Source organism: Panthera pardus, unplaced genomic scaffold (genome assembly GCF_024362965.1).
Source record: "Panthera pardus isolate Hobbes unplaced genomic scaffold, ASM2436296v1 HiC_scaffold_24, whole genome shotgun sequence".
NCBI lineage: Eukaryota > Metazoa > Chordata > Mammalia > Carnivora > Felidae > Panthera > Panthera pardus.
Window position 1 is genome coordinate 13,273,260 of NW_026526810.1, and position 27,966 is coordinate 13,301,225.

General features: G+C 39.4%; 1 protein-coding gene across 4 annotated transcripts in view; it reads left to right on the top strand.

The window, feature by feature from the left end:
- Positions 1-27,966, top strand: part of ENTREP2 (endosomal transmembrane epsin interactor 2) — a 456,009-nt gene that overhangs the window by 184,128 nt on the left and 243,915 nt on the right. For all 4 annotated transcript variants that reach the window (XM_019460056.2, XM_019460059.2, XM_019460057.2 and 1 more), the window contains exon 2: positions 6,698-6,754. In XM_019460056.2, coding sequence (XP_019315601.1) covers positions 6,698-6,754 — 57 coding nt within the window. The remainder of the gene's footprint in view (positions 1-6,697; positions 6,755-27,966) is intronic.

Sequence of the window (27,966 nt, forward strand, 5' to 3'; positions counted from 1 at the left end):
TTCACTTAGTTGAGCGTCTCTTGATTTCAGCTCCGATCATGATCCCAGGGTCATGGGATCGAGTCCCGTGTTGGGTTCTGCGCTATGCATGGATCCTGCTTAAAATTCTCTCTCTCCCTGTGTCCCTCCCTGGCTCGTGCTCTCTGTCTAAAATAACAATAATTTAAAAAAAACATAGTTTCAGAAGCACAGTACATCCCAAAAAGCATAAATAAAAAGAAATCTGCACCTACACATATGCAAAAATCTCAGAACACTAAAGGCAGAAAGTCTTAAAAATCTTCAAAGAGTAAGGACAGCTTCACATTTCAAGGAACAACAGTTAAAAGGACTGCTAGCTTCCTGATGGCAACAGTGGAGGCTGGGGTCACCTGAGTGGCTTGATTGGTTAAGCGTCCAACTCTTTATTTCAGCTCAGGTCATGATCTCATGGTTTGTGAGTTTGAGCCCTGCATTGGGCTGTGTGTAGACAGTGCAGAGCCTGCTTGGGATTCTTGCTCTCTCCCTCTCTCTCTCTCTGTGTCTCTCCTGCTTGTGCACTCTATCTCTCTCTCAAAATAAATAAATAAATTTAAAAGAAAAAAAACTGTGGAGGCCAGATGACAGTGCAATAGTATCTTCAGACTGTTGAGAGAAGAAACTGTCAACTTAGAACCGTATACCCAGTCAAACTACTTTCCAAGCATGAAGGTGAAGTAGGACATTTCCAGATAAACAAAAAACTGGAGTTTACCACCAAAAGGTCTGCACTAAAGGAACTTCTGAGTCAAGGGTTCATACCTTATGGGATTGCAGTCTAGGGAAGCCTGGGGACCCCATCTCAGATTAAGGTTTTTAAATGTGTACAATGAAATAGGATTACAAAGGAAACCAATTATTTTGAAGTTTTTTAAAATCAGAATATTTTAAGGGGACCTGAGTGGCTCAGTCTGTCAGTGTCTAACTCTTTGATTTCAGCTCAGGTCACGATCTCCCAGTTTGTGGTTCGAACCCTGCATTGAGCTCTGTGCTGACAGCACAGAGCCTGTTTGGACTATTTTAAAAATGTGTTATAATAATACATTTGCTACTTTATTAACTCATTAAATAACAAAATCCAGTTGCAGGTGTAGTAACTACCCTAATTTCAGAGTAAAGAGCCCTGGTGAAAGGCTGCATCTCACAAGGCATAGTCAGGACAAATGAGTTTGGTACCAACCAGTATATGAAGTAATTTGCATCAAAGAAACATTCACTGAAGAACAGACTATGTTGCATTTCACTTGGATTTCCTTTTGACTCCTGGGTTATTTAGAATATCTTAAAACATTTAACTTTTTTCTTTTTTTCTTTCATGGGGCTATCTTTCTAATCATTTATAGTTTTGCTACTATACAGTGAGAAAATGAAAGCTATAGAATTCTTTTCTATTATGGAGGAAGTAGGCTGAGAAGGAGAGTGGCTTTCCTTGTTGACATTTTGAGTTTGATGTATTGATGCAGGCTCCAGTGGGAAGTGGCGTGGAGAAAGTCAGAACCACAGGTGAGCGTGATGGTTAGGAGAGAGAATGGTGGGTTGGGAATTGTTCTGAAGGAAGGAGGAAGAAGCCATGGATATGGGGTGGATATGAAGATGTATGTTTCCCAGAAGGGAGTTGAGATGGACATCGAAGGCTGAGGGTTTGCATGCTGGAGTGAGCCATGCCATGTGGCCCTAGGGAGACTCAGACACACAAAACCACTCAGAAAAGAAATAAAGTAGGAGGTTCAGCCACTCCATGAATCAGAAGACTTTTGCATAGCACAGGTCTGACGTCTGAAAAGCTTTGAGAGACGGGGTCAGTAGACTTTTTTCATTTGGGGCAACTCAGAATATTATTTGCTCCATTTTTTTTACAACAACAGTTCTTTTGCTAACGCTGTGAACCCTGGCTTCTTAGTGGTAAATTGATACCACTGTAGCTATTAGGCACACCTGCCATATGTTTCATGAAAGAATTTAATTGACTTTCAAGTCTGCATTCTAGAAGGACTTGCTTCCCTACCTAAAATGTTGCATTACCATTTGCCTTTGAACCAGGAATGAAGCTCCAAAGAAAATTCTTGATTTGGGGCAATGAAAGAGGACAGGATTTAAAGAGCTAATTTTTTCCAGGCCTCTGTGTTCAGGCAGCAATACCAATCAAACAGGAAGACCTTTGGCTCTAAAGATGCCATTACTTCCTGGCAGTCTATTATCCCCTTTCATCACCCTCAACAGCAGGAAATTCTGCCTCATTTTTAATATTATCTCTTGCCTCTATTTAGGCTGGGTGGGAAGTGGAGAAAAAAGTGGGTTGGTGTCCTTTTAACAACTTGCAGGTGCTTGAAAAGTTAAGTCCCCCTCTCTCTCTGTACAGTATCATGCCTTTCCCATTTTTTTTTTTTTTGGTCTTTTCTTTCACAGCCACTTAATCATATGTTACTCTTCTCTGACCCTCTTAAATTTCTTCATATTCTGTGTAAACTGTGGACTGTGAATAACGATATTGGCAAATTAAATGGGACAAAGGTTTCACGAGCTGCAGTAATTTCACGGCTAACTAGCTCCATGACCCTGTTCCTCACCAGAGTGGTACAAAATAAACCTGAGGAATTACTGAGCTGGCGTAACATGCAACGTAATTCTCACCAGTAGTTGGAATTGAGCAAAAAAATAGTTCAAACTCAGACCTGATCATTTCTGAGCAGAGGTACACTCCATTCTTCTCTGTTGCCAAGTGGACCAGGAGGCATCCTCAGGGAGGAGGCACTGTGGCACCTAGGCTTTGAAGACTCTCTTCCAAGCCATTCTCCATTCTCCTGTGCCTCCCTCCCTTGTTAGAGTGGGTACCGATGCTTCTAGGTCAGAGGAGCAAGGAAGTCAGCTTCTGGTGGGGGGAGACACGGGGAAAGAGTGGACATTTGAAAACAAGAATCCAATATTGCACTCTGGTTGTATTAGTGTATTAATAAGCTTTAGCTGCCATAACAAAGTACCATAGATTGGGCAGATTAACCAACAGTTAAGTTAACCTCACATTCTGGAGGCTAGAAGTCTGAGATCAGGGTTGAGTTCTGGTGAGGACCCCCTTCCTGTCTTGCAGACTGTCAAAACCTCACTGTGGGGGAGCTTGGGTGTCTCAGTCAGTTGGGCATCTGACTCTTGCTTTTGGCCCAGGTCATGATCTCATGGTTTGTGAGTTCAAGCCCTGCCTTGGGCTCTGTGCTGATGGCATGGAGCCTGTCTGGGATTCTGTCTCTCTGTCTCTCTCTACCCCTCCCCTGCTCGCTTTCTACCTCTCTCTCTCAAAAATAAACATTAAAAAAAAAAAAACTTCACTGTGTCCCCACATGGCCTTTCCATGGTGTGTGCATATGGGGAGAGAGAGAGAGGGAGAGAGATCCTTCTCGTCCTGTAAGACCACCATCCCATCACGAGGGCCCTACCCTTACAACCTAATCTAACCCTAATTCCCTGCTAAAAGTACTACCTCCAAATACCATCACATTAGGGGTTAGGACTTCATGTGGATTTGGGGAAGACACAAACATTTAGTCCATAGTAAGTAGTTTTCTATGTTGTGTAGCAAACTTCCACAAACTTTATAGCTTAACACAACACCATTTAGTTTCTTAGGTCAGGAGTCTGGACATGGCTTAGCTGAGTCAACTGGTCAGGGTCTTAAAAGGCTGCAGTCAAGGTGTTGCCAAGGTAACATCATTTTAAGAGGTGCTAGATAGGATCGCAGGAGTGTAAATTATATTGATAATTACCATAATTTATCATTGATTATCATATTGATAATCAAGGCTACAGGTCATCAGGGATCATCTCAGGATTTCCATGCCCCACTGAGTCTGATGATTTTATTTTTTTCCTTTGTATAGGGGAATTGAATCCACCCTCAATTAGTTATTAATGTTCTTAGAAATGTAGTTTTCCCCAGTAAAGCAAATTGTCCATATTTGTTGGAAATAAAATTATTTGAGGGAATTCATAGAATGATAACTTTATGATGGAAGTAAGGAAAGTCAAGAATTCATACTGTGGCCTTAGTTAAGTGATATTCACTTCCTTTGTGTTTATAAATGGCTGCTCTTTGGAGGTTTGTGGGTTTCCAATAATATTTCTGTTACGAGTCACTTGGTCACTATAGACATTTGATACTTTTATAAACTTCAGCTTAGGAGAGATCAAAGAGTTCTGTCTGAGCTTATTAAACATGCCTTGAGAGATCTGGTCATAGTTTAGGGATTTAGTGGGGCCCCATGTACTCATGAACTCAGAGGCCCTTCCTGAGTGAGGAGGCATTGGGCCATGTCTTAAAGAATAGGTAAAATTTTATATGGTGGAAGTGAGAAGTAGAAGGCAGAGTATAAAAGGACATTTTCTGGGAGGCATGCTTTCCCATCCTCTATCCAGGTTTTGTCTGAATGAGGCTGGTGTTGGTGTGAAGGGAAAACAGGGGACACTCTTTGGAAGTCACATCCTAAGGAGATGGCAGGGTCAGAGCCAGCTGGGCCAAACCACCTCCAGGATTTGGGTTTTAGTGACCAGGAGGAGGGATGCCACAGTGTCAGGAGAGATGACAAGAGGGAGACTGTGTTGGATACAGATGGGAAAGAGAGAGGTCATAGGCATTGTGGAAGAAGAACGAGGGACTGGGCTCAACAAGACACAGGAGAACAGTAGTCAAGGGTTTCTGTACAGGTTGCAGCTGGGGGGCATCATGAAGAGAGATTTGGGAGATGGGAAAATGTTTGTAAATAATATTGTCAATATTGACTTATTTGCAGGATGCATGCATTGAAGAAAATATACATATATGACATGCTTGGGAGCAGAGTGCCCTGTTGATCTCTCTCTGATTCATTTGTGTGTGTGTGTGTGTGTGTGTGTGTGAGAATAAGGTTCACAAGTCTTTCCTATGAAAGACCAGATGTGTTCCTATGAAAGACCAGATGTCCAGATGTGTTTGGAATCCCACCTGAGGCTGGTGCAGGGTGTGAGAGAGACTGTTGGGTCTAAGACTTGGCCTCACCCACTGCAGAAGTATTTGCCAAGGGGACCTTGGGGGTCTATTCAGCCAGATACTCTCTTCTGGGGACTGATTCAGTCCTTTTGGAATTCCAGGGGGAAATGCACCAAAGCCCTCCATCCCAGGGCCCAACTGCCTGGTCCATACCCACAGCAGAAAGTTGGGGTGATTTATCTTTACAAAAGACCTTGTAAGAAAATCCCTTACTTGTAGTGGGGCCTCCCAGCATATTTCCCTGTCAAAGGGGGAGCTGCAGCCCTCTCCTCTTTATTGTGTGTGGTTGGATGTTGGCCTGTCTCTGGAATTTGCATCTGAGCGACCAGGAGGAGGGGTGCCATTGTGGGAGGTAGAGACGATAAGAGGGAGACTGGGTTGGGGAGGTAGAAATTGCAGGTGCATTTTTGGACATGTTGAGGTGGAGAGTAACACCAGGAGCAGTGCCCGGCAGGCAGTGTGATTCCGCAGTCAGGGACCAACCTGCAGGAGGTGTTGGTGGATAGTGTTAGAGGATCCCCAATGACAGATGGCTCAGGCAGAGCCGGAGCCTGAGTAGAGGTCTTGGGAAGTGGGAAGGGGAGGGAGACGTGGAAGGACAGCATGGAGCAGAGGATGGCAGCCAGAGAAGGGAGAGTGTCAGGGGAGTGACACAGAGCCTAGAGGACAGTGTGCCACCCATAGGTAGATGTGGTCAGCCTCCTGTCTTCAAGCCGAGATCGCTGTACTTGTGTGTTGCACTCAGGGACCCCTTATGTGACCTTGGGAAGTGTGTCTGCCAGTGGCAAGGGCTGAAGCCACACTGTAGTGGGGAGAGAGCGGCTGTGTCTCTCTGATCTGTCTGCCCTGCCTGGACCCAAGGAGACTGGGAATTTCAGGATCAGCATCCAGTGTCTGCCTCAGGGAATGTGGGCTTGGAGCAGCCTGGGGGAAAGGTTGGCCAGGAGCTGAGGGGTGGTTCTCCTGAGAACAGAAGACATGAGGGTGTTCCTGTGGTTAGGGCTACCCAGAGGGGAGGGGCCAACAGAAGGGAGTGGCTGCCAGAAGATGTTCTGGAGGAGACAGCTCTGTGGGTCCTGGGGCAGCAAAGCCTGGGGGGCTGGCCTGGGAAAGAAGCGAGCAGCTCAGAGTCAGCATGTGGAAAGCCGGGACCTCATCTGGTGGCACCCCTTCCTGGTGAGGTGGGAAGCTGGCTGGGGACCAAGCGTGTGAAAGGGTAGAGGGGGGCCTGGTAGGTCTGCTGTACCCAGCACCCATGCACAGAAGGCATGCGCTCAGGTGACATGCAAGGGGGGTGGCTCTGCCTTTTCCCAAAGTAGTGTTTTCAGTCCTCTCTGTGATTTTTAAGTCACAGGGCTAAATGACTCACAGGACCAGAGGGGAATAAGTGCCCGATGGAGACACTTTCAGAAAGCACATTTGTTCTTGGGCCTGTCCATAAAGAACATAAGTGACCTGTCAGGACCTCCTGGTGGTCTCAGAGGCCCATGTGCTGCAGGATCTGAACGTCGGGATGGACCACACACCTCATGGTCACCCAGCTCATGTATGTGGGCCATATTCTAGAAGTCATCCTTCTTTGGGTTGATCAGCTAATACTGTGTTTTGATCATCTGTTAACGGATTCCAAAGAGTCTTACCTTCCTGCACTGTCTGTCCTTCCAGGTGCTGCTGTCAGGACTCATTGGTGTCGTCTCCTGGAAGAGGCCTCTCTCCCTCGTGGTAAGTCCGCACGCAGTCTCCATGGTGGCCTTGGAGCAGGGCCCTCCCCATGGAGATGTGAGTGCTTTAAGGGCAATGGCAAAGAATTCTGGCTCTGTGCAGAAAACAGGATGCAGACCTTCATGAAACTGGCACTTGTCAATGCAGACGGGCACGTAGTTAACAGCCACCGTGCATCTTCCCTCCGTACATCTGAGGGTAGCCCTCAGATGTCTGTCTGAGATGCTCATGTGCCATCTTCGCGATGGTTCTCTTTGGGTGCCCTCCTCCAAGGACGTGCCAGAAACAAAGACATTGTAAGAAGTGTAGATGCAAGCGTTTTCTCTAGGTGTGTGAACACGTTCGTGCATATACATATGCATGCGTATGACCACAAAGGCAGCACATATTTTATCAGAGTTCAAGACATGTTGGCTGTTTGTATGTTTTGGAGACTGAAACTTGTGAGTGTAAGAGGAGACATTTATTTGAGTAGAAGAGTGCAGGGGTACTGCTTGAACCCTTTCTCTCATTGCTATGTCACTGTGTTGGGGAGGAGGGGCAGGCCTCACGGGGGATGGAAAGGAAATGATGGTTTTTCTCTCTGAAAAGTACCCCAAGCAAATTCATGTCTATTGATTTGTATGCGTGTTTTTCTCAGTGTATGCATTAATATATTTATGCGTCCGTGTCAGGACCAGACGAAGAGGTTTTCTAGGTTTTGATGGATAATGAAAAAACATGGTGTGGCCTCTTTGTCTTTTGTAGTAATCAATTATTTAAAATCCCTTCTTTAAGTGATTAGATTTGGAGATAATGACATGTACTAAATATTAATGGAAATAGAAAAATCCCACAAGTCTGCCTGTTGTAAACACCTCCTCCTCATGAGAGTTACCAGGGCGTCCTGAAGAGGCATGGGGAAGAGAAGGAGTGGCATTAATTCAGTGAGCCTCTTCTCCTATGACCCATCGAGAAATTTTCTTTGCAAAAAAAGATGTTATTTTTTTTATGTAAAAAGTTTCAAACATGCATAAAAGTAAGAGAGGCTAGTATAATAAATCCCCGTGTAGCCCCCATCTGTCTTCCATAAAGATCAACACTGGCCTGTCTTGTTTCATCCAAGCCCCTTGCTGGAGTATTTTAAAGCTAATGCCAGCTAATGTATCAACAAGCTGACTCTTATGCAGAGGGAAATGGTGGTGGACACACCAGCTGTGGGGCCTGATGTCCTTTGGCTGTGCTTTTGGGTGTCCTTTAGGGACATGGAGGGACAGCTTGCTCCATTCCTCCTCACCTGTCCTCGCAGTGCAGGCAGAGGAAGACCTCTGAAGGCAGGCAGAGGATGCCAAACAAGAAGAAGCCACAAATCCTTTGGGTGGGTGTGTGGGCAAAAAGACAAGAGGAATGGCACCCATCACTCAGCCACCCTTCACACCTGCCCCCACACCTGGCCCCAGGATGGAGATTCTCATGAGTTTGCGCATTTTATTCTGAAGGATGCTGTGCAGTTTATAGCTGACAAGAAGTCAGAACTCCTTATGGATGTGGCTCAGGTGTGTCCTGGGGAAGCCAGAGCAGTAGGGTGGGGTGTTAGGGACTCACCCTAGGAAGCAGGATGAAACACCAGACTGGGATACCACAGCAGAACTTTCAAAATGCCTGTCCACTAATCCCTGTCCGTTGGTGTAGAACCAGCTGCTCTCTGGGCAATGGTCAGCGTTTCCTCCCATTGATTTATTTCTGCCCAAGCCCCAGATAGAAGAGAAGGGGGTCCCCTAGTTTGACTGACCACTTTCCTTACTTAGGTTTGTAAGGGGGTGGCTTAGGATAACACTAGGTGCTATAATAAATCCCAGACTTTCAGTGGCTTAACATGACACAACTTTGCTTCTCGAGTGGGCATTCCAGGCAGTGGCCATTCCCCATCACGGGTGATCCAGAGACCCTGGTTGCTTCCATCTGGGGCTCTACAATTTCCTAGGCCTGTGGAGTCAGCTGCATTTCAGTGGAAGAGAAAATAGTGGAGGAGGCTCTGAAGATGACCTTCATCACTCAACACAGAGCCTGTCACATGGTCCTGTCTGGCTGGGAAGGAAGCTGGAAAATTAGTTCCTTCCCGGGCAGGCACTTCCCAGAGGCAGCTCCATACTATGAAGAGGAGGGCAGTGATTTTGGTAGACGGATGGTTGTCTCTACCATAAGAACGTTCTTCTACTTGTGTTTACCAGGACAATCTAGTCTTGATTCATTAGTAAATCTCATTCTCTAGACTCAGCTAGAATGGCTTGAAGTCTTGATTTAAATAATTCTTTTATCCCAAGCTCCTGCTTCTGTCTTGTACCCTAATCATAGTGTTTCCTTCCTTCTGGGGGTATAAAGCTGAAGAAGCTACCATGAGTATTCTGGTTCATTTCCAGGGGATACATCACCCTCTGCCCCCACTAACAACCTCTCTGAAAGAGGCTGTCTCCCATGGGGTGGTTGGAAGAGGCAGTGCTGGGCCCTACTGCTCCAGGGCCTGCATAACCAATGCCTGAACCCTTGCAGGGGTTGCTGGGTGAGGACAGCAATGCATGTGCCATGCTGATGGCGGGGTTTTGGTGCTGTCATTGGTTTTCTGGCAATATCTTTTCCTGTGAAGGGCTGGTGCATGTGTGCCCAACCTAATCTCTGCTGCATCTCCTTTCTTTTTCAATACGATCTTACATGACAGAATGGGATGAAGAAGGGTTTACTTCTTGCCCAGAGTGACTGATATGCTGGAGGGAAGCCTCAGTTAGGAAAAGGGAAGGGAGAGAGGCAGCAGGCTGTCTGAGAGCAAGGGGCAGGAGACTGCCCCTTCCAGGCTGGTGAATGTGATGCCAGAGAGAGGAGGATGAAAATTTCTGCCTGGTATTTTATAAGAGCTTTTCATATGCTGAAAACTAGTGATAGCTATCTCAGTAGAGAATATGTATTTTTGCATTACTGTGGTTCTTTTTTCCTTTTTTATTGAAGCATAATTAACATACAGCCTTTTTTTAAAGTTTGTTTATTTTGACAGATAGTAAGAGAGAGCATGTGTGCGTGCAAGCAGGGTGGGGCAGAGAAATAGAGGGAGAGAATCCCAAGCAGGCTCTGCAGTGCCAGCATGGAGGCTGATGTGTGGCTTGAACTCATGAATCTGTGAGATCGTGAGCTGAGCTGACTGAAATCAAGAGTCAGATGCTTAACTGACTGAGCCACCCAGGCACCCCAACGTACAGTGTTCATACTAGTTTCAAATGTACAATATAATGATTCAACAATTCTGCACGTTACTCAATGCTCATCATGATAAATGTACTCTGAATCCCCTTCACCAATTTCACCTATCCCCCCACCAACTTCCCTTCTGCAACCACCCATTCTCTGTTTTTAAGAGTCTTGTTTTTTGTCTCTTTTTTTTCTGTGTTCATTTGTTTCTTAAATTCCATGCATGAGTGAAATCATATGATATTTGTCTTTCTCAGTCTGACTCATTTCACTTAGCATTATGTGCTTTAAGTCCATCCGTATTATTGCAAATGGCAAGATCTCATCCTTTTTTTATGGCTGAGTAATAGTTCTTTGTGTGTGTGTATACCACTTTTTCTTTATTTGTTCATTTTTTGATGGACATTTGGGTTGCTTCCATATCTTGGCTATTGTAAATAATACTGCAAAAAACATAGAGATGCATATGTTTTTCTAATTCCGTCTTTTCATTTTCTTTGAGTAAATACCCAGTAGTGGAATTACTGGATCATATGTATTTCTATTTTTAATTTTTTAAGGAACATCCATACTGTTTTCCACAGTGGTTGCACCAATTTACATTCCTACCAGCAGTGCACAAGAATTCCTTTTTCTACACATCCTCACCAACACTTGTTTTCACCTTTCTTTTTTAGTCTAGTCATTCTGACAGGTGTAGGGTGATATCTCATTGTGGTTTTGACTTGCATTTCCCTGATGGTTACTGATGTTGAGAATCTTTTAATGTGGCAGTTGGCCATCTATATATCTTCTTTTGAAAAATTCTATTCAGGTCCTTTGCCCATTTTTCAATCAGATTTTTTTTTGGCATTGTATATATAAGTTCTTTATATTTTGTTAATATTAACCCCTTACCAGATATACCATTTGTAAATATCTTTTCCCATTCAGTAGGTTGCCTTGTCATTTTGTTGATGATTTCCTTCACTCTGCAAAGGTTTTCATTTTGATGTAGTCCCAATAGTTTAATTTTGCTTTTATTTCTGTTGCCTGAGGACACATATCTAGAAAAATGTTTCTGTGGCTGATGTCAAAGATATTACTACCTAAGATTTCTTTTAGGAGTTTTATGGTTTCAGTTCTCACATTTAGGTCTTTAATCCATTTTGAGTTTATTTTTCTGTATGGGTAAGAAAGTGGTATAGTTTCATTCTTTTGTATGTAGCTGTTCAGTTTTCCTAGCATTATTTGTTGAAGAGACTATCTTTTCCCCATTGTATGTTCTTGCCTCCGTTGTCATAGGTTAATTGACCATATAATCATAGGTTTATTTCTGGGCTCTGTATTCTGTTCTATTGATCTGTGTGTCTGTTTTTATGTCAGTACCATACTTTTACTTTTGATTACTAGAGCCTTTGTAGTATATCTTGAAATCTGGGATTGTGATACCTCAGCTTTCTTCTTCATTCTCAGGATTGCTTTGGCTAGTAGGGGTCTTTTGTGGTTCTATACAAATTCTAGGATTATTTGTTCTGGTTCTGTGAAATTGTTGTTGGTATTCTGGTAGGGATTGCATTAAATCTATAGATTGCTTTGGGTAGTATGGACACTTTGACAATATTGGTTTTTCCAATCCATAAGCAGGGAATATCTTTCCATTCGTTTGTGTCATCTTCAATTTCTTTCATCAGTGTTTTTTAGTTTTCAGAGTACCGTTCTTTCACCTCCTTGGTTACATTAATTCCTAGGTATTTTATTTTATTTTATTTTTTGGTGCAGTTGTAAATGGGATTGTTTTCTTAATTTCTCTTTCTGCTACTTAGTTATTGGTGTATAGAAATACAACAGATTTCTGTATATTGATTTTGTATTCTGTGACTTTGCTGAATTCAGTTTTTAGTTCTAGTAGTTTTTTGATGGAGTCTTTAGAGTTTTCTATATATAGTATCATGTCATCTGCAAATAGTGAGATTTTTACTTCTTCCTTACTAATTTAGATGTCATTTATTTCTTTTTCTTGTCTGATCATTGCAGCTAGGACTTCTAGTACTATGCTGAATGAAAATGGTGACAGTAGACATCCTTGTCTTGTTTCCGATCTTAGAAGGAAAGCTTTCCGTTTTTCACCATTGAGTATGATGTTAGCTATGGGTTTTTCATATAAGGCCTTTATTACGTTGAGGTATGTTCCCTCTAAACCTACTGTATTGAGAGTCTTTAACATGAATGAGTGTTGTACTTTGTCAAATACATCTATTCTGCATCTATTGAGGTGCCCATATGATTTTTATCCTTTCCCTTACTAATGTGATGTATTGTATCAATTGATTTGTGAATATTGATTTTTGCATTCCTGGAATAAATCTCACTTTATCATGATGAATAATTTTTAAATGTATTGTTGGCTTCAGTTTGCTAATATTTTGTTGAGGATTTTACATTTTTGTTCATCAGTGGTCTTGGCCTGTAGTTTTCTTTCTTGCTTGCTTGCTTTCTTGCTTTCTTTTTGTAGTCTCTTTGTCTGGTTTTGGTATCAGGTAATGCTGGCCTTGTAGAATGAATTTGGAGGCTTTTTTTCCTTTTCTATTTTTTATAATAGTTTGAGGAGTGTCTCCTATGATTGAGATAATCGTCTTTCTTACATTAAACTATGAAAGGTTCTACATTATGCTAGATTGCAATTAGGAATCAGATTATATAGCTCTGATTTAAGTAATTTTTGAAAGATTCAGTGAAATATCTTGTGATTGCTTATATATCAGTAATGGAACTAGTTTCACACATAATCACAGGCAGCATATATATTTTTTTAATTTTTGAGTGCAGTAGTACTGAGATGGCCATTAGATTATTTGTAACAACTAATACTGTTGGGAGAGTAATAAGCATGAGGCTAAAAACATTTTTTAGAATTCATTTTTATAAATAAAAAATTCCATTTATTTTGTTCAGTTTTTTTTAAAGCAAAGTAAATCTATTTTTAAAAGCACTGATTTGTAGGACTATGAGTATCATATGGATCCATTGATGTATTTAGTGCTGTTTGAATTTTGTATTATAGTTTTTGAGGAGTCTAGCTTTTTGATAGTGGTTTACTTTTGTGAAATTTTATCAATCAAGATGGAATGTGTATCAGTGAAGGTTTAATTAAAGAAATAGAACTTCTAGGAGCCAACACCTAGCATCTCTATGAGTCATACTCTTCTAATCACTTCTTTGGCCCCACTGTCCATTACAGTAACCACACTTACCTGGTCTTTGGTGATAAAGTGCTGCCACTTGGTCCCTGCCACCCTAGAATCCAATAATCCTTATTGCATTTAGGGAACCCAGTTTGATGGTACTGACATTGACACTCGGATTTCTGACTTACAGAGAAGAGTCACCACAAAGTTCTTCAAGGATGCTAGAGTTCCTCTCACAGATTTCTTATAGTTGTGGTGAAAGATGTATTCTCTGGATCTTCCGGGGTGGGTGAGCAAGTCTTATAGGATCAATGCACTCTTATCATTCCAGTCTCCTTAAGCCTTTAGATCTCTTCCTCTTGTGGTATACTATGGAAGTCTGGCTTTTCAGCTTCATTTAGTGTAGCCCACCTTTGGATTCATATGTCAGCTAACCAAACAAACTGAGCTTTTCTTAACTGCCGCAGCTAAACATTGAATGCCAGAATCTCTGCTTAGCTGGTAGCAATAAATCTGGCCTGATTCTACTGTATATTTCTTCTATCTTGATCCTCCACCATTAAGAGTAAGTCCTAACATTGTCCCTAGCTGTGAGACAGTTTCCAGACTGCTGCACAGGTAGGGGAAACTTGGGCAGAACCTGGTACACTTGCTGAGTTAAGGAGAAGAAGGTGAAGGTCTAGGGATCCCAAGATGGCTAGAGCTCACAGAACAAAGTACCACAGAGGAGAGACTTCCATAGACAGAGAGTTTTGTAGGTCTGCAAAGGATCTCCAATGAGTATTTAGCTGACATTCATCAGCTCTTGCATGGGAGGAAACTACCTGAGGCTAGGAAAGAATCATCTGAGCAGATTAGAGGGAACAGAGCAGGCATAAAAGCAGGGTTTTCCTACCAGGCAGCCTGGAATACCTTGTGATTCACTGGGGCAGTGAGTAGAATACTCAGAAGAATCTTGCCTCGGTATGGGGATTAATTAGCTCCAGAGTACATGTTGCTCCAGTCCTTTCTGACAAATCTTAAAAGCAAGATCCAAAATAATCAAACCATTTCCAAGTAATTTAACTGTGTCCCAGAACAAAGTTCAAGAATGTTCAGTACAAAACATCCAGCACCAACAAGATAATAATCACAATGTCTGGCATCCAATCAAAGATTACTACACATGCCAAGAAACAGGAAAATACAACCCGAAATGAGGAGAAAAATAAACCAATTTAAACTGATAAAAAAAAACTTACCCACATGTTAAAAATAGCAGACCAGGACATTAAAACAGTTATTGTAACTGTATTCCAGATGTTCAAAAAGTAGAGACAGGAAGGTATAAAAAATACCCATTTGAACTCTGAGTGATCAAAATTACAAGGTAAGAGAGAAAAGATTCCCTGGATGAGATTAATGGCAGATTCAATAAGAGAGAAGAAGAGTTTAGTGAACTCAAGACATTGCAATAGAAATTATACAAATGTAGAACATGGAAAAAAAAGAATTTGTGAAAAATGAAAGGAGCATTAGTGAGCTATATGGGACAATTTTAAGAAGCCTAATATATGTGAAATGGGTGTCCCTAAAGGAGTGGGAATGGACATAAAAAATATTCAAAAATAAGAGAGTAGATCTTAAAAGTTCTTATCATAAGAAAAAATATTTTGTGACAAGGTGTGGTGATGAATGTTAACTAGACTTACTGTGGTGATCATTTCATAACATACATATATCGAATCAGTATGTTGTATGTCTGAAACTAATATAATGTTATATGTCAGTTGTATCTCACTTTAAAAAAAGAAATAATAGCCATGTTTTTTCCCAAAAATTGGCTAAAAACTATAAACTCACAGATCTAAGAAGCTCAATGTACACATAGAACAGGAAATATGAAGAAAAACATATCAGCATATTGTGAGATTTTTAACATATGTAGAAGAAAATTTGTGAAAAAAAAGAGTATAAAGGTGAGGAGGGGGTATACAGTGTAAGACTCCTAAAAGATATGTGCAGAAGTGTGTCACTTGAAGGCAAACTGCTATAAGCTAAAATGTATACTATAAACTCTAAAGCAACCACTGAAATAAAAAAATGAAGAGTTGGCTAATCCACCAAACATGGAAATAAAATGGAGTCATGCAAAATATCTAATTATCCCAAAGAAACCAGAAAAAAAAAAAGAAAAAAGAATAGAGACTAGATGAGACAGAAATAAAACAAATAGCAAGATTTTATTACCCATTTGAATTTCTTTGAATTGCTTGTTCATTTGTTTTTTCTATTGTCTGTAAGACTGTTTGCTTGGTATTCAGAATTTCTTCACGCAGTAATTCTTTTCTGCTTTAAGTGGCTAATATTTTATTCTGGCCTGTGGTTTGTCTTTGTCTTTTTAGTTTTAATGAAGTGTCTTTTAAAAAAATATAGAATTTTTAGCTTTTTATCTCCCAAACTCTGTTGTTTTTGTTATCTTATGTGGTGTTTACGCTTGCTTACTTTCAAAGATCTCTCTTGCCCCACAATTCTGAAATTATTTTCCTGTGTATTTCTAAAACACTTATAGTTTCACTTTTTTATGTTTAGGTAATAGATCCCAAACTTACTTTTATATATAGTACGAAGTAAAGCTCTAACTTTATCTTTTCCAAATGGATAATCATTCCTCCAGCAGCAATTGTTGAATGTTCAATATTTCTCCTCACATGTGAAGTGTCATCGTCCTCCCACTGCTGTGGACATGGGTCTGTTAATGAATCTCTGTTCTGTTTCATGAGTCTGTTGGCCCATTTTTTTAAGTTTATTTTGAGGGAGAGAGAGAAAGAGCAGAGGAAGAACAGAGAGCGAGGGGGAGAGAGAGCGAGAGAACGAGAGCGCACTCACGAGAGAGAGAGAGGGGGGCGGGGAGAATCCCAACAGACTACTTGCTGTCAGCACAGAGCCTGACACTGGGCTTGAGCTCATGAACCATGAGATCATGACCCGAGCCAAAATTAGGAGTCAGATGCTTAACCGACTGAGTCACCCAGGCACCCATGTTTAAGCCAATACAATAATGTTTTAATTAGTCTAGCTTTATATTAAGTCACTCTTTTATTTTTTCATAATTTTCTTTGCTACTTCTGTGTGTTTTCTCCAGTAAATTTTTGAATCAGTTTGTCAGGTTTTACACTGATAATGGTTTGATTTTGGTTGTGATTACCTTGATTTTACATATTAGCTTCTGGACAAATAATATCTATATAATTGAGAGATGGGAATAGATTTTATGTGATAATTTCCAAAAGATATTGTGTGTTCATCTTCTGTCTGGCTATAATACCCCATAGTGAGCTGTTGTTCTGGATCTCATTAGTTGTCTGTTGGATATTTCAAGAGAAATTTTCTCGGGAAATGTCTTCCATTAAGTTTTTGATTATATCTCTTCTCATATTTCTCTGCCTTCTTGAATTTATCCCACTTGGAGTAGGCAGGAGGATATCCTATCTGCTAAATTGATGCCAAATAATTCTTAACATTTTTAATATTTTCCTCTTTTTTCTTACTTTTTGGGATATTTCTTCTGTTTGATTTTCTGGATCACTAATTTGGGCCCCAGCCATCTCTGTTCTACCATTTGACTCTTCTGCTGAATGTTTCATTTTGATGGTGCATTATTTTCAGAGAACTCTCTTGTTATCTAATTGCTTCTTTTTCATAGCAATATGCTCACAGTTCATGAAGCATTCATTGTACGGGTGCAGTCTCCTTCAGGGAAATTAATTAGAATTTTATTTATCAGGTTTCCTCGCTCCCCTATATTCTCACCTCCCCCCATAGGTCAGTTGGTCTCTTTACTCATCTAGGGTTTTAGGAAATTTGTTTTCCTCATATGTCAGCCCCTCCTTGGTTATCTTGCTCCTATTTACAGAAGAAGGACTGTGTTGATGAGGGGAGGTTGTTGGTGTGGTTGGTCGCTTGGGGTCTTGTGTTTTCTTTTCTGGGGCAGCATGTAGCAGGACCTGCCCCGGGATGGGAAGGCTGTCTTTGGGATCTGTGAAAGTAGAGGCCCACATCGACTGGCAGGATCTACTTTAGGCCTCCTGGGAGAGGCGCCCAGCTCAGGAAGGAGCACTAGAGTTTATTTTCCACCAAGCAGAGCTGCCTTTCCAATCTCCCTCTCCAACCTCATTGTCCATGGTGAAATTTCAGAGGTTCCTCAAGCCATGCTTGTCTGGGGCTGATGATGATGACGACGATGATGATGACAACGGTAATTACTAATATTTATCAATCATTCTCCATGTTCCAGACACTCTTCTAAAGACCATTCTATGAAGTGAGTACAACAAAGTTTAGTTGTGCCCAGCTCATCAGTGGCAGAGCTCAGGTTTAAACCTGGGTAATATGTTTCAGAGCCCATGCTCTTAACCTCTGGGCCAGCCTTCATCCTGCCAGCACATCAGAACCACCTGAGGCACTTAAAAAGAAAAATACTAGTTTAGACACAGGGCATCATTTCCATTTAGCTTCTTTACTAACAAGCATGGATGTAAAACATACTATGTACCAGACCCTTTTCAAGTATTCTTACCACTTGATTCTTACGATACCCTGGTGGGGCACCTCCATTACCATCCCACCCAAAGGAGGAACTGAGACACAGGACAAAAGGAGGGGTCAGTAAACAGTGGGCTGGGTACCAGATCAGGACGATGGGTCCCTGTGGGCTCTGCTCCTAATCATTGCTGCCTTACTTGAGATCTTTAAATTTAGCAACAACAAAAAAAAACCTCTTTCTTTAGCTTACTGAGGCATAAATTCAGCTTCCTTAGCATGTCAGGCTAAGACTTACTGCAGCACAACATCAGACTAAATAAAATGCTTTTATGTCCAATTCATTATTTCATGATTCCCTTTTCATTAGAAGCTGCCAGATAGAGGAAGGTTTTGTTGTTGTTGTTTCTTTCATATTTTCTTTTCTCAAAAAAAGGCAGCTTCCATAGTTTTGCATTCATTCCAGTAGGTGTTTGGATGGTTCTTACACTGCAGGGGGCATTCCAGCCCTGATGAGCCCAAGTGTGTGGCACCAAGAGCTGTAATTAGCTCCCGCACTATGCTGGGCACTGGCCAGAACATCTCCAGCCCTTTGGAGCTTCATTCATTAGAACTGTCCCAGGAGTGGTACCAATAGGTGTTGAGTAATCACTCCCAGGCTTAGAGAAACCAGCCCCATATATTTATACCTAAGTATAAATGACTGGTTTTTATAGCGTCAGTTTTATTGGAAACCTATACACAAATGATGAAAAAAGATAGCTTTCACCACCCTTCCATCCAGCTTGGATTCTGTTATTTTTGTTTTATCTCAACTGCCATATTTAATGAAATGTGCAAATGCCAAGGAATTGGAAGTGTATGATGAATGAACTTCAACCTGGATTAGGGTGTTTTTTTCTCTCTTCTCATTGCTATGGCGATCATTTTCTAATATAAGAAATCTTAAAATCTTATGCAGCATCTCATGCGGCATATATATATTCACTTCTTTTTAAAAGTATCTTTGAATTTTTGTACTAACAGAAATGTTTCCTGCTGTGCCTATCAGAAATTCAGTTTTAATTTTACTACAGAGTCACATGTTTGGCCATATTTTGTGGAAAAAAATGTATGAATCACTTTAACCTTTAATATGAGTTATAGAAAGCCTGTAGGGCTTTCTTTCAAGCCCATGAATTGAGCTCAAATATAACTTTAATACGCGATTTAAAAATATAGGTGAGCTAAAAGGTTAATATATTTAATGTAAATGTATTTGGAGTCATTATTTATTCAGAAAATTCGTTATAAATCCACTTTGGGGGTTTCTTACAGTCAAGATCATGACCTCTCTTTGAGAGAATGTATTTTGCTTGATTACATTAAAGATGAAGCCCTCCTTCATTCCTTAAGTGCTGAAGAGGAGAAGGAAGAAAGATGTGCACATATTTGTACGGGTTCTTGAAACAATGCAGACTCTTACTCTGCTAATAAAGCAGCTTAAGTATCTAAAACCCTCTATCTTGTTTATGAAAATAGACTAATACACTTGTTTTTAAATTTACTAACAGTATTAAATTTCATTAGGGAAAGATAGTCTCACTAGAAAACCAAGACAGAAACAGACTAATTAAAGTAGAGCATAAGAAAATCACTCAAGGCCACGTGAAATTAAAAATGGTCAATGGTAAAATACCCATTTTTATTAAAACATGACAGCTTTATTTTTATATTTGCTTGAGTCATTTATTTCTCAATGAAAATTCTTTTATTTTGATCCATCAGGTACATTTTTAATAGAAAATGTAGTAAAACTTTACAAGAGACAATGAGCTTGGATAAGAAAATTACAAACAAGGTAGACAAAGACATCTATCTAGTAAGGTAGTCATATGCCTAAAAGCATAATGAATTAAATGTATTATTTTGAACTGTACCTGGAAAGAACTATAATAAGCCTTCCCCTGGTTGTTGTTTCTGAATTGCTGTTGAGAATCTTTTTAGAGAGCAGTAATTATTTCCATAGGCCAGTCTGGGGAATTTTGCTTTCTCCCACCGAGGGCAGAGAGTGATGAGTGATGAGGTCCATAGGAATAGCACCGAGGACAGGCAGGTGGTGGTCTTTGGGAGCTAAGGAGCCTTATGGAGCATACATACCTCTGTGCTACAGATGTCCAAGTATGTGCCTCTGCATGGAGTCCTGGGCTCTTTCTCTCTCTGTATCTGTCTGTCTATGGGTTGAGTGGTTTACTTGTAATTCATGTCCATTGGTTAATGTGCTGGGAGATGAATTGCATGTAGCTGAACCTCCAGACCTTGATACGTTTCTTGATTTTGATAAACCCAGTATGTAGTATCCCCAGTTGTGGGCATCACCAAATTTACGATGTTTCCAGAAGAGCAGAGTTTGCCCTGCTGCTGGTTACTGAGGCTTGGTTATATGTTTCCTGGTATGCTTCAGTAGATGACCTTCACATGTATAACCCTGGGTTGACTCTGACTTATAGCCAATTCTTTATTCTGTGTGTTCTGTACACATAAAGGACATGGTCAACAAGCAGTAATGCTCAGAATTATCATGTAATGAGGCTCAGAGTCTGTGGTACCACAGTAGTCCTCCAGATAAGAAAATGCACTGTGCAAGGCACTGAGCTGCAAGATAAGTTGGAAACCAGCGTAAGACACGGTCTTGCCTTCAAAAGTTTGGATTCTAGGTGAGGAAATTATATGATTTGGGAAAATTTAAATAGCAATAAATGTATTAAAACAGTTAATATAAGATAATAGGAAACAGTTGCAAGTTAAAACTTAACAAATCAAGAAATGTATTGTACATAATTTTTATTTAGAAAGATGAAAGGAGATGATGCCTTACTGGTGCTTTTTGTGTATCAGCTCATAACAGCCCTACAAGACAAGTGTTCACTATTACATGTGAAGAACACATTTCTTCCAAAAGCAATATATAACTGGCCAAGGTCACAGGGATGGTAATTGTCAAAGTTTGGATAGAGAAACCTAGGTCCATCTGCTTCTAAAGGGTCTGCTCTTTTCATTAGGCCTTGCTGCTTCCATGAGGGTTGGAGTGGGGAAAGACTGATTCAGACTACATCTTATAGGAAGAATGGGATTCAGTCTATATATTGGATGGCTGGAATTTGGGCAAGTGGATTGCACAGTGCAATCCTTACCAGCCATCAGAACGACATCAACAAAATCCAAGAAGCAAGAAAAGCACAGGGCCAAGGGTCCAGGAGAAATTCAACTGCAGAAACTTTGGGAAGAAAGGGATGACAATGGTTGAGCCACCAGCTGGTTCTTGAATCTTCTTTCTAGCTTTCAAAGCTGTCCCCAGCCTGTGTTTGAACACTTCCGGCAATAAGACATAGGTGACTGACCTATACCTGCCAATCTGTGGAGTTGTTTCTTAGAAGTGCTTCCTGGTGATACTTTACTAACTGGCTCCTGACCTCACAGGGCCATATGGACTCATTTTATTGCAGCACTGACCTAATCCCCCAGTGCTTATGGTATGGACATAAAGGTATGGTAAAGACAGAGTCAGCTGTCAGGGCAAGAGGAGTTCTGTCTCCTGATCTGAGTGGTTTAAGCAGGGTGTTCTGGTGGGTCATAGCTGACCAGGGAGGAGGTGAGGGGTGATCCCTCAACTGAGTAGCAGTGGCACGGGCAGTGACATACTTAATGTGTGTTTTGCTGTGCTGGCAATTTAATTCACTGTATTAATGATGAGTCTTGCAGATTTCATAGCCTTTGTTTATAGACATTCATCAAAAGGGTCTATAGTTAAAGGAAGTGGGGGATCTCCTGTACAGTCTGTTTTTGACAAGAATTGTCAGATGTCCACCTTAGAAATTCTTGCTGCCTCTAAAATGCCTCTCTTTCCTAATGCACTTCCTTTGCCCTGGGGTCTTCATGGTCTCCTAATAGAAAAAAGTCATTAAGGAAAAAAAGTCTAATATGCTGAGGTAGCTCTAATATAAGAAAAGTAATAAATGAAGTGTCACTAGATTCAAACTGCATATTCTTTCAGAAAGAAGGCAATTACTGTTATAAAGATATAGCATTAGAAAAATTATTGCAGCTGAGAAGTATGTGGTATGTCTATCTGTGGCACAGTTAATTTTAAAAGTATTACCAAGCATACAAATCATAAGACTGAAATGCTGAACCATATTAATTGAAAGTGAATTTAATATGCAATTCGAGGAACTGTCTCTACTTATCCAGCTTTAAAAAAATTGTAACTTATAGGCTATTAGTTATCAGATTTTCTTTCAAATGTCCAACCTCTTTTAATGAAGAATATTACTCACGGACCTTATCTTTGATTCCTGAATAATTTTTTGCTGTACAATAAGTAATGGTAATATTGGAACATCCATATTTTACCCTGATTTTTATGTGTATTGGGTCAAATTTCTGTAGGTTCCAATTTTTATTAAAATACAAAAATTCTGGTTAAGAATGAAAAGGAAACTCCAAGGTTTCAAATTTGATCGTTCTGCTATTCACTTTGCGTGGTTCAGCTATTGATAAAAAAATTGATTGAAATTGATTTAAAATAGCACTATACATATATAGGCAGTGTTATCTAATGACTAGCAGAAGTTTCTAAAATCAGTCACACTGATTATTTGCAGGTTGACTTTAGGAAGAAGAAAGAAATTCTTATATGTGTGGTATTACTAAAAACAGGTCTTGATGCAATTTTCCCCCCACCCTATGTGAGTTTTGGATATATATTCTAGAAAACCTGGAAGATGCAGGGACATAACTGAGGAAACACCTGCAGGGTTCTGCCCCCCCCGCCCCCACCCCCACCCACAGCCACTGTTAGCCTCACCTAGTCTTTTCCTACCGCTATTTGCTCTATGATCCATATTAGTATCTTGCCAATTTATCACTTCTGTCACTGTTTGCTCTCTTTGGATTTTTTGTTCTTAAGGATATTAGTGTTCATTATTTGTGGATTATGTCATCTGCTAATATAAAGTGGTCTTGCACAATTGAATGTTTTATTGCCTTTGAATTCTGCTTTGTCAAAAATTAGAGCATCACCCTCATTTCTCTTTTGTTCAGATTTGCCTATCTTTGCCTAGCATTTTTATTTTATTTCTTTGTGATATTTTATTTCAGTGTGTCTCTTAATACATATCGATTTGCTTAAACCTATTTATTTTAACTATTTATTGTTAAATCTCCTCTGTATGTGTGAATTATTTCAAGTTGTTCTTTCAGCTTTCTGCTTTTACATGGTTTTCATTGGTACTTGTGATTTGTATTGTTTTTTTTTTCTAAAAGCATTCCATTCAGTATGCTTTACACTATACAAATGTTTATTTTTATTTTATTTTATTTTTTTAAATATGAAATTTATTGTCAAATTGGTTTCCATTCAAACATTTAAAAGGTAAGCAGCTAGCTTCTTATTCTGCTGGCAGTTACATTTTAAAATATAGTTCATCTTTTCAGTTTTAAATTGTGAAGTATTTATTAATAAAACAAAATATATGATACATACAATGGAATACATGTAAACTATGAAGCATAACCTTGAAGCAAACAATGGATACCCCCCACCAGTCAACATAAGAAATGTAAAGTACCCACACTGGGACCTGCGTTATGGGCCCCTCCCCATCTCATCTCCTGCTTCTGTGCAGAGCAGGGGTTTGAGGTTCATCATTCATTTACCACATGGGTACATCTCCCTAAATAATACAGTATTTTTATTTGTTTTTGAGCTTTATATAAACAGAATGGTTTTCTATTCTTCTATGACTGGCTTTTTTTTCATTTCATCATAATATTTGTGGATTCATCCATTTTGTGTGTGTAGCTCATCCATTTTATTGCTGGTATAGTATTTCATTATATGAAGATATCACAACATATTTGTGTATTCTCCTTTAGTGGGCACATGGGCCATTTATATAACTTTTTTGCCACTATGAACTAAGCTACTATGAATATTTTAATGCCCATCTCTTCATATACATGAGAGCTTTTCCAGTATATGCATCTAGATGTGGAATTGCTGGATCATGGGGAAAGCTTATCTTTACTTTCATGGAATAATGTCAAATCGTTTTTCCAAGGCCAACGTAGACACCTAGCAGTGTCCCACATTTTTTCTAGAACTTCATAGGGTTTGACTTGAAAAGTTTGCCAATCTGGTGCATGTTATGTAGTATTTCATGGCCTCAGTTTGCATTTATTTTATTCCTGATGAAGTTGGCCAACTTTTATGTCTTTATTGGCCAATGTGTTTCCTCTTCTGTATTAGGTGAGTTTGTGCTTTACTCATACTTTACTGGTGAATACAGATGTAAAAATTCTCAACAAAATCTAGCAAACCAAATTCAGTAGCACATTAAAAGGATCGTACACTATGAGCAAGTGGGATTTATCCCTGGGATACAAGGGTGGTTCAACATAAAAAGATCAATAAATGTGATATGCCACATTAACAGAATACAAGATAAATATCATATGATCATCCCAATAGATGCAGAAAAAACATTTGAGAAAATCAATGTCTTTTCATGACAAAACCTCTCAGCCAATTTGGTATGGAAGACTGTATCTCAACATAATAAACACCTTATATGACAAGCCCACAATTAATATCATACTCAATGGTAAAAGGTTGAAAACTTTTCCTCTACAAACAGGAATAAGGCAAGAGTACCCACTCTCACCACTTCTCACCACTTGTGTTAGAGCAATTACATAAGAAAAAGAAATAAAGGGCAACCAAATCAAAAAGGAAGAAGTAAAATTGTATCTGTTTGTAGATGATGTTCATATATAGAAAGTTCAAATGACTCCACCAAAATACTATTAGAACTAATAAGTGAATCCAGTAAAGTTTCAGGATACAAAATCAACATATAAAAGTCAGTTGTGTTTGTATACACTAATGATGACCTATTTGAAAAAGAAATAAAGACAATCTCATTTACAGTAACAAAAAATAATAACATATTTAGTAGTATATTTAAGGAGGTGAAAGATATGTACACTTTGAACTATAAGATATTGATGAAAAATTGAAGTGGAAAGATATTCCATGTTCATTAGAAGAATAGATATCGTTAAAATGGCCATACTACCCAAAGCCATCTATAGATTCATTGAAATCCCTATGAAATTCCAATGGCTTGTTTCACAGATAGAAAAAGCAATCCTAAAACTTGTATGGAACCACAAAAGACCCTGAATAACCAAAGTAATCCTGAGAAAGAACAAAGCTGGGGGCCTCATACTTCCTGATTTCAAACTATATTACAAAACTATAGTAATCATAAAAGTATGGTATTATCATAAAAATAGACACATAGACCAATTGAACAGAATTAAGAGCCTGGAAATAACCCACGGATAAATGGGCAACTATTATCTGACAGAAGAACCAAAAATATTCAATAAGGAAAGGACAGTCTCTTTAATAAATGGTTTGGAAGAACTGGATATTTACATGTAGAAGAAATATATTGGACCTTTATCTTATACCTCTCAGAAAATTAACTCAAAATGTCAACACCAAAAAACAAACAGTCTGATTTAAAAATGGGCAGAGGACCTGAGCACATATTTCTTCAAAGAAGACATATGAATGGCCAACAGACACTTGGAAACATGCTTAACATCACTAATCATCAGGGAAATGTAAATCAAAACTACAATGAGATATCACTTTACACCTGTCAGAATGGCTAGAATCAAACAGACAAGAGATAATAAGTAAGGATGTGGAGAAAAAGGAAGTCTGATGCATTGCTGGTGGGAATGCAAATTGGTGTGACTACTGTGGAAAACAGTATGGAGGTTTCTCAAAAAATTAAAAATAGGATTACCATATGATCCAATAATTTCACTGTTGTGTATTTACCTAGAGAAAATGAGAAGACTAACTCAAAAAGATATATACATCCTATGTTTATTGAGGCATTATTTATAATAGGCAAGATATGGAAGCAGCAGTGCATACACACACACACACACACAAAGGAATATTACTCGCCATAAAAATGAATGATCTTGCCATTTGCAACAACATGGATGGACCTAGAGGGTATTATGCTAAGTGAAATAAGTCAGACTGAGAAAGACAGTAACTTATAATTTCAAATGTATGTGGAATTTAAGAAACAAAACAAAGGAACAAATAAAGAAAAAAGGAGACAAACAAAAAACCAGACTCTTAAATACAGATAAAAACTGGTCATTGCCAGAGGGGAGGAGTATGGGTGTATGGGTGAAATAAAGGGTACACTTATCTTTTTTTATAATTTAATTTAATTTTTTTAATTTAAAATTTTTAATTTTTTTTTGAGAGAGAGAGAGTGCAAGTGGAGGAGGGGCAGAGAGAGAGGGAGATATAGAATCTGAAGCAGGCGCCAGGCTCTGACCTGTCAGCACAGAGCCTGATGCGGGGTTCAAACACATGAACCATGAGATCATGACCCTCATCAGCCAAAGTCGGACTCTTAACCAACTAAGCCACCCTGGCACACCTAATTTTCTTAATTTAAATTCTAGTTAGTTAACATACAGTGTAGTATTGGTTTCAGAAGTAGAACCCAGTAATTTATCACTTCTATATAATGCCCAGTGTTCATCATAAAAAGTGCCCTCCTTAATGCCTATCACGCATTTAGCCCATTCCCCCCACCCGCTTCAGCAACCTTCAGTTTGTTCTCTATATTTAAGAGTCTCTTATGGTTTTCTTCCTTCTCTGTTTTTATTTATCTTTCCTTCCCTTCCCCTATGTTCATCTGTTTTGTTTCTTAAATTCCACATTTGAGTAAAATCATGATATTTGTCTTTCTCTGATTGATTTATGTCACAGCGTAACACACTGTAGCTCCATCCACATTGTTGCAAATGGCAAGATTCTTTATCCATTCATCAGCCAGTGGACATTTGGGATCTTTCCATAATTCAGCTATTGTTGATGTACTGCTGTAAACATTAGGGTACATGTGCCCCTTCGAATCAGGATTTTTTTATCTTTTGGATAAATACCTAGTAGTACAATTGCTGGGTTGTAGGGTACTTCTATTTCTAATTTTTGAGGAACCTCCATATTGTTCTACAGAGTGGAGGCACCAGTTTGCATTCCTACTAACAGCGCAAAAGTGTTCCCCTTTCTCTGCATCCTCACTAACATCTGTTGTTTCCTGAGTTGTTCATTTTAGCCACACTGACAGGTGTGAGGTGATATCTCATTGTGGTTTTGATTTGTATTCTCTGATGATGAGTGATGTTGAGCATCTTTTTATGTGTCAGTTAGCCATCTGGATGTCTTCTTTGGGAAAGTGTCTATTCATGTCCTCTGCCCAGTTTTCTCTCTCTGGGTTATTTGCTTTTTGGGTGTTGAGTTTGGTAAGTTCTTTATAGATTTTGGATACTTTATAGATTTTGCCCGATATGTCAATTGCAAGTATCTTTTCCCATTCCATTGGAAGTTGTGATATATATATATATATATATATATATATATATATATATACATACACACACACACACACACACACATACACACACAATGGAATATTACCTGGCAATCAAAGAAGAGTACACTTATCTTGATGAGCACTGAGTAATGTATAGAATTGTTGAATCATTATATTGTACACCTGAAACTAATATAACACTGTATGCTAACTATACTTCAATAAAAAAAGAAAAAAAATTAACTCAAAATGGATTAAAGTGTAAATAAGACCTGAAACTTTAAAACTCCTAGAATAGTTAGGAAGAAAGATTATTGGTCTTGGCAATGAGTTTTTGGATATGACACCAAAATCACAAGAAAAAAAAAAAAAGAAACCAGTGACAACATCCAACTAAAAAGCTTATGCACAGTTTTAAAAAAATTAAAAATGAAAAGATAGCCTACAGAATGGGGGAAAACATTAGCAAGCCATATATCTTATACACAGTTAATATTCAAAATATAGAAGCAACCCATATAGCTCAATATCAAAACCAATAATATAATTAAAAACGGGCAAAGTACCTGAACACATATTTTTCAAAGAAGATACACAAATGGCTAACAGGGACATGAAAATGTTTTCAACATCACTAATCAGGCAAATGCAAACCAAAACCATAATGAGATACCACCTCATACCTGTTAGAATGGCTATTAGCAAAAAGACAAGAGATAAATATTGGTAAGGATGTGGAGAAATGGGAACCATTGTGCACTATCAGTGGGGATGTAAATTGTTGTAGCCACTATAGAAAACAATATGAAAGTTCCTCAAAAAGTTAAAAATGGAACTACCATAT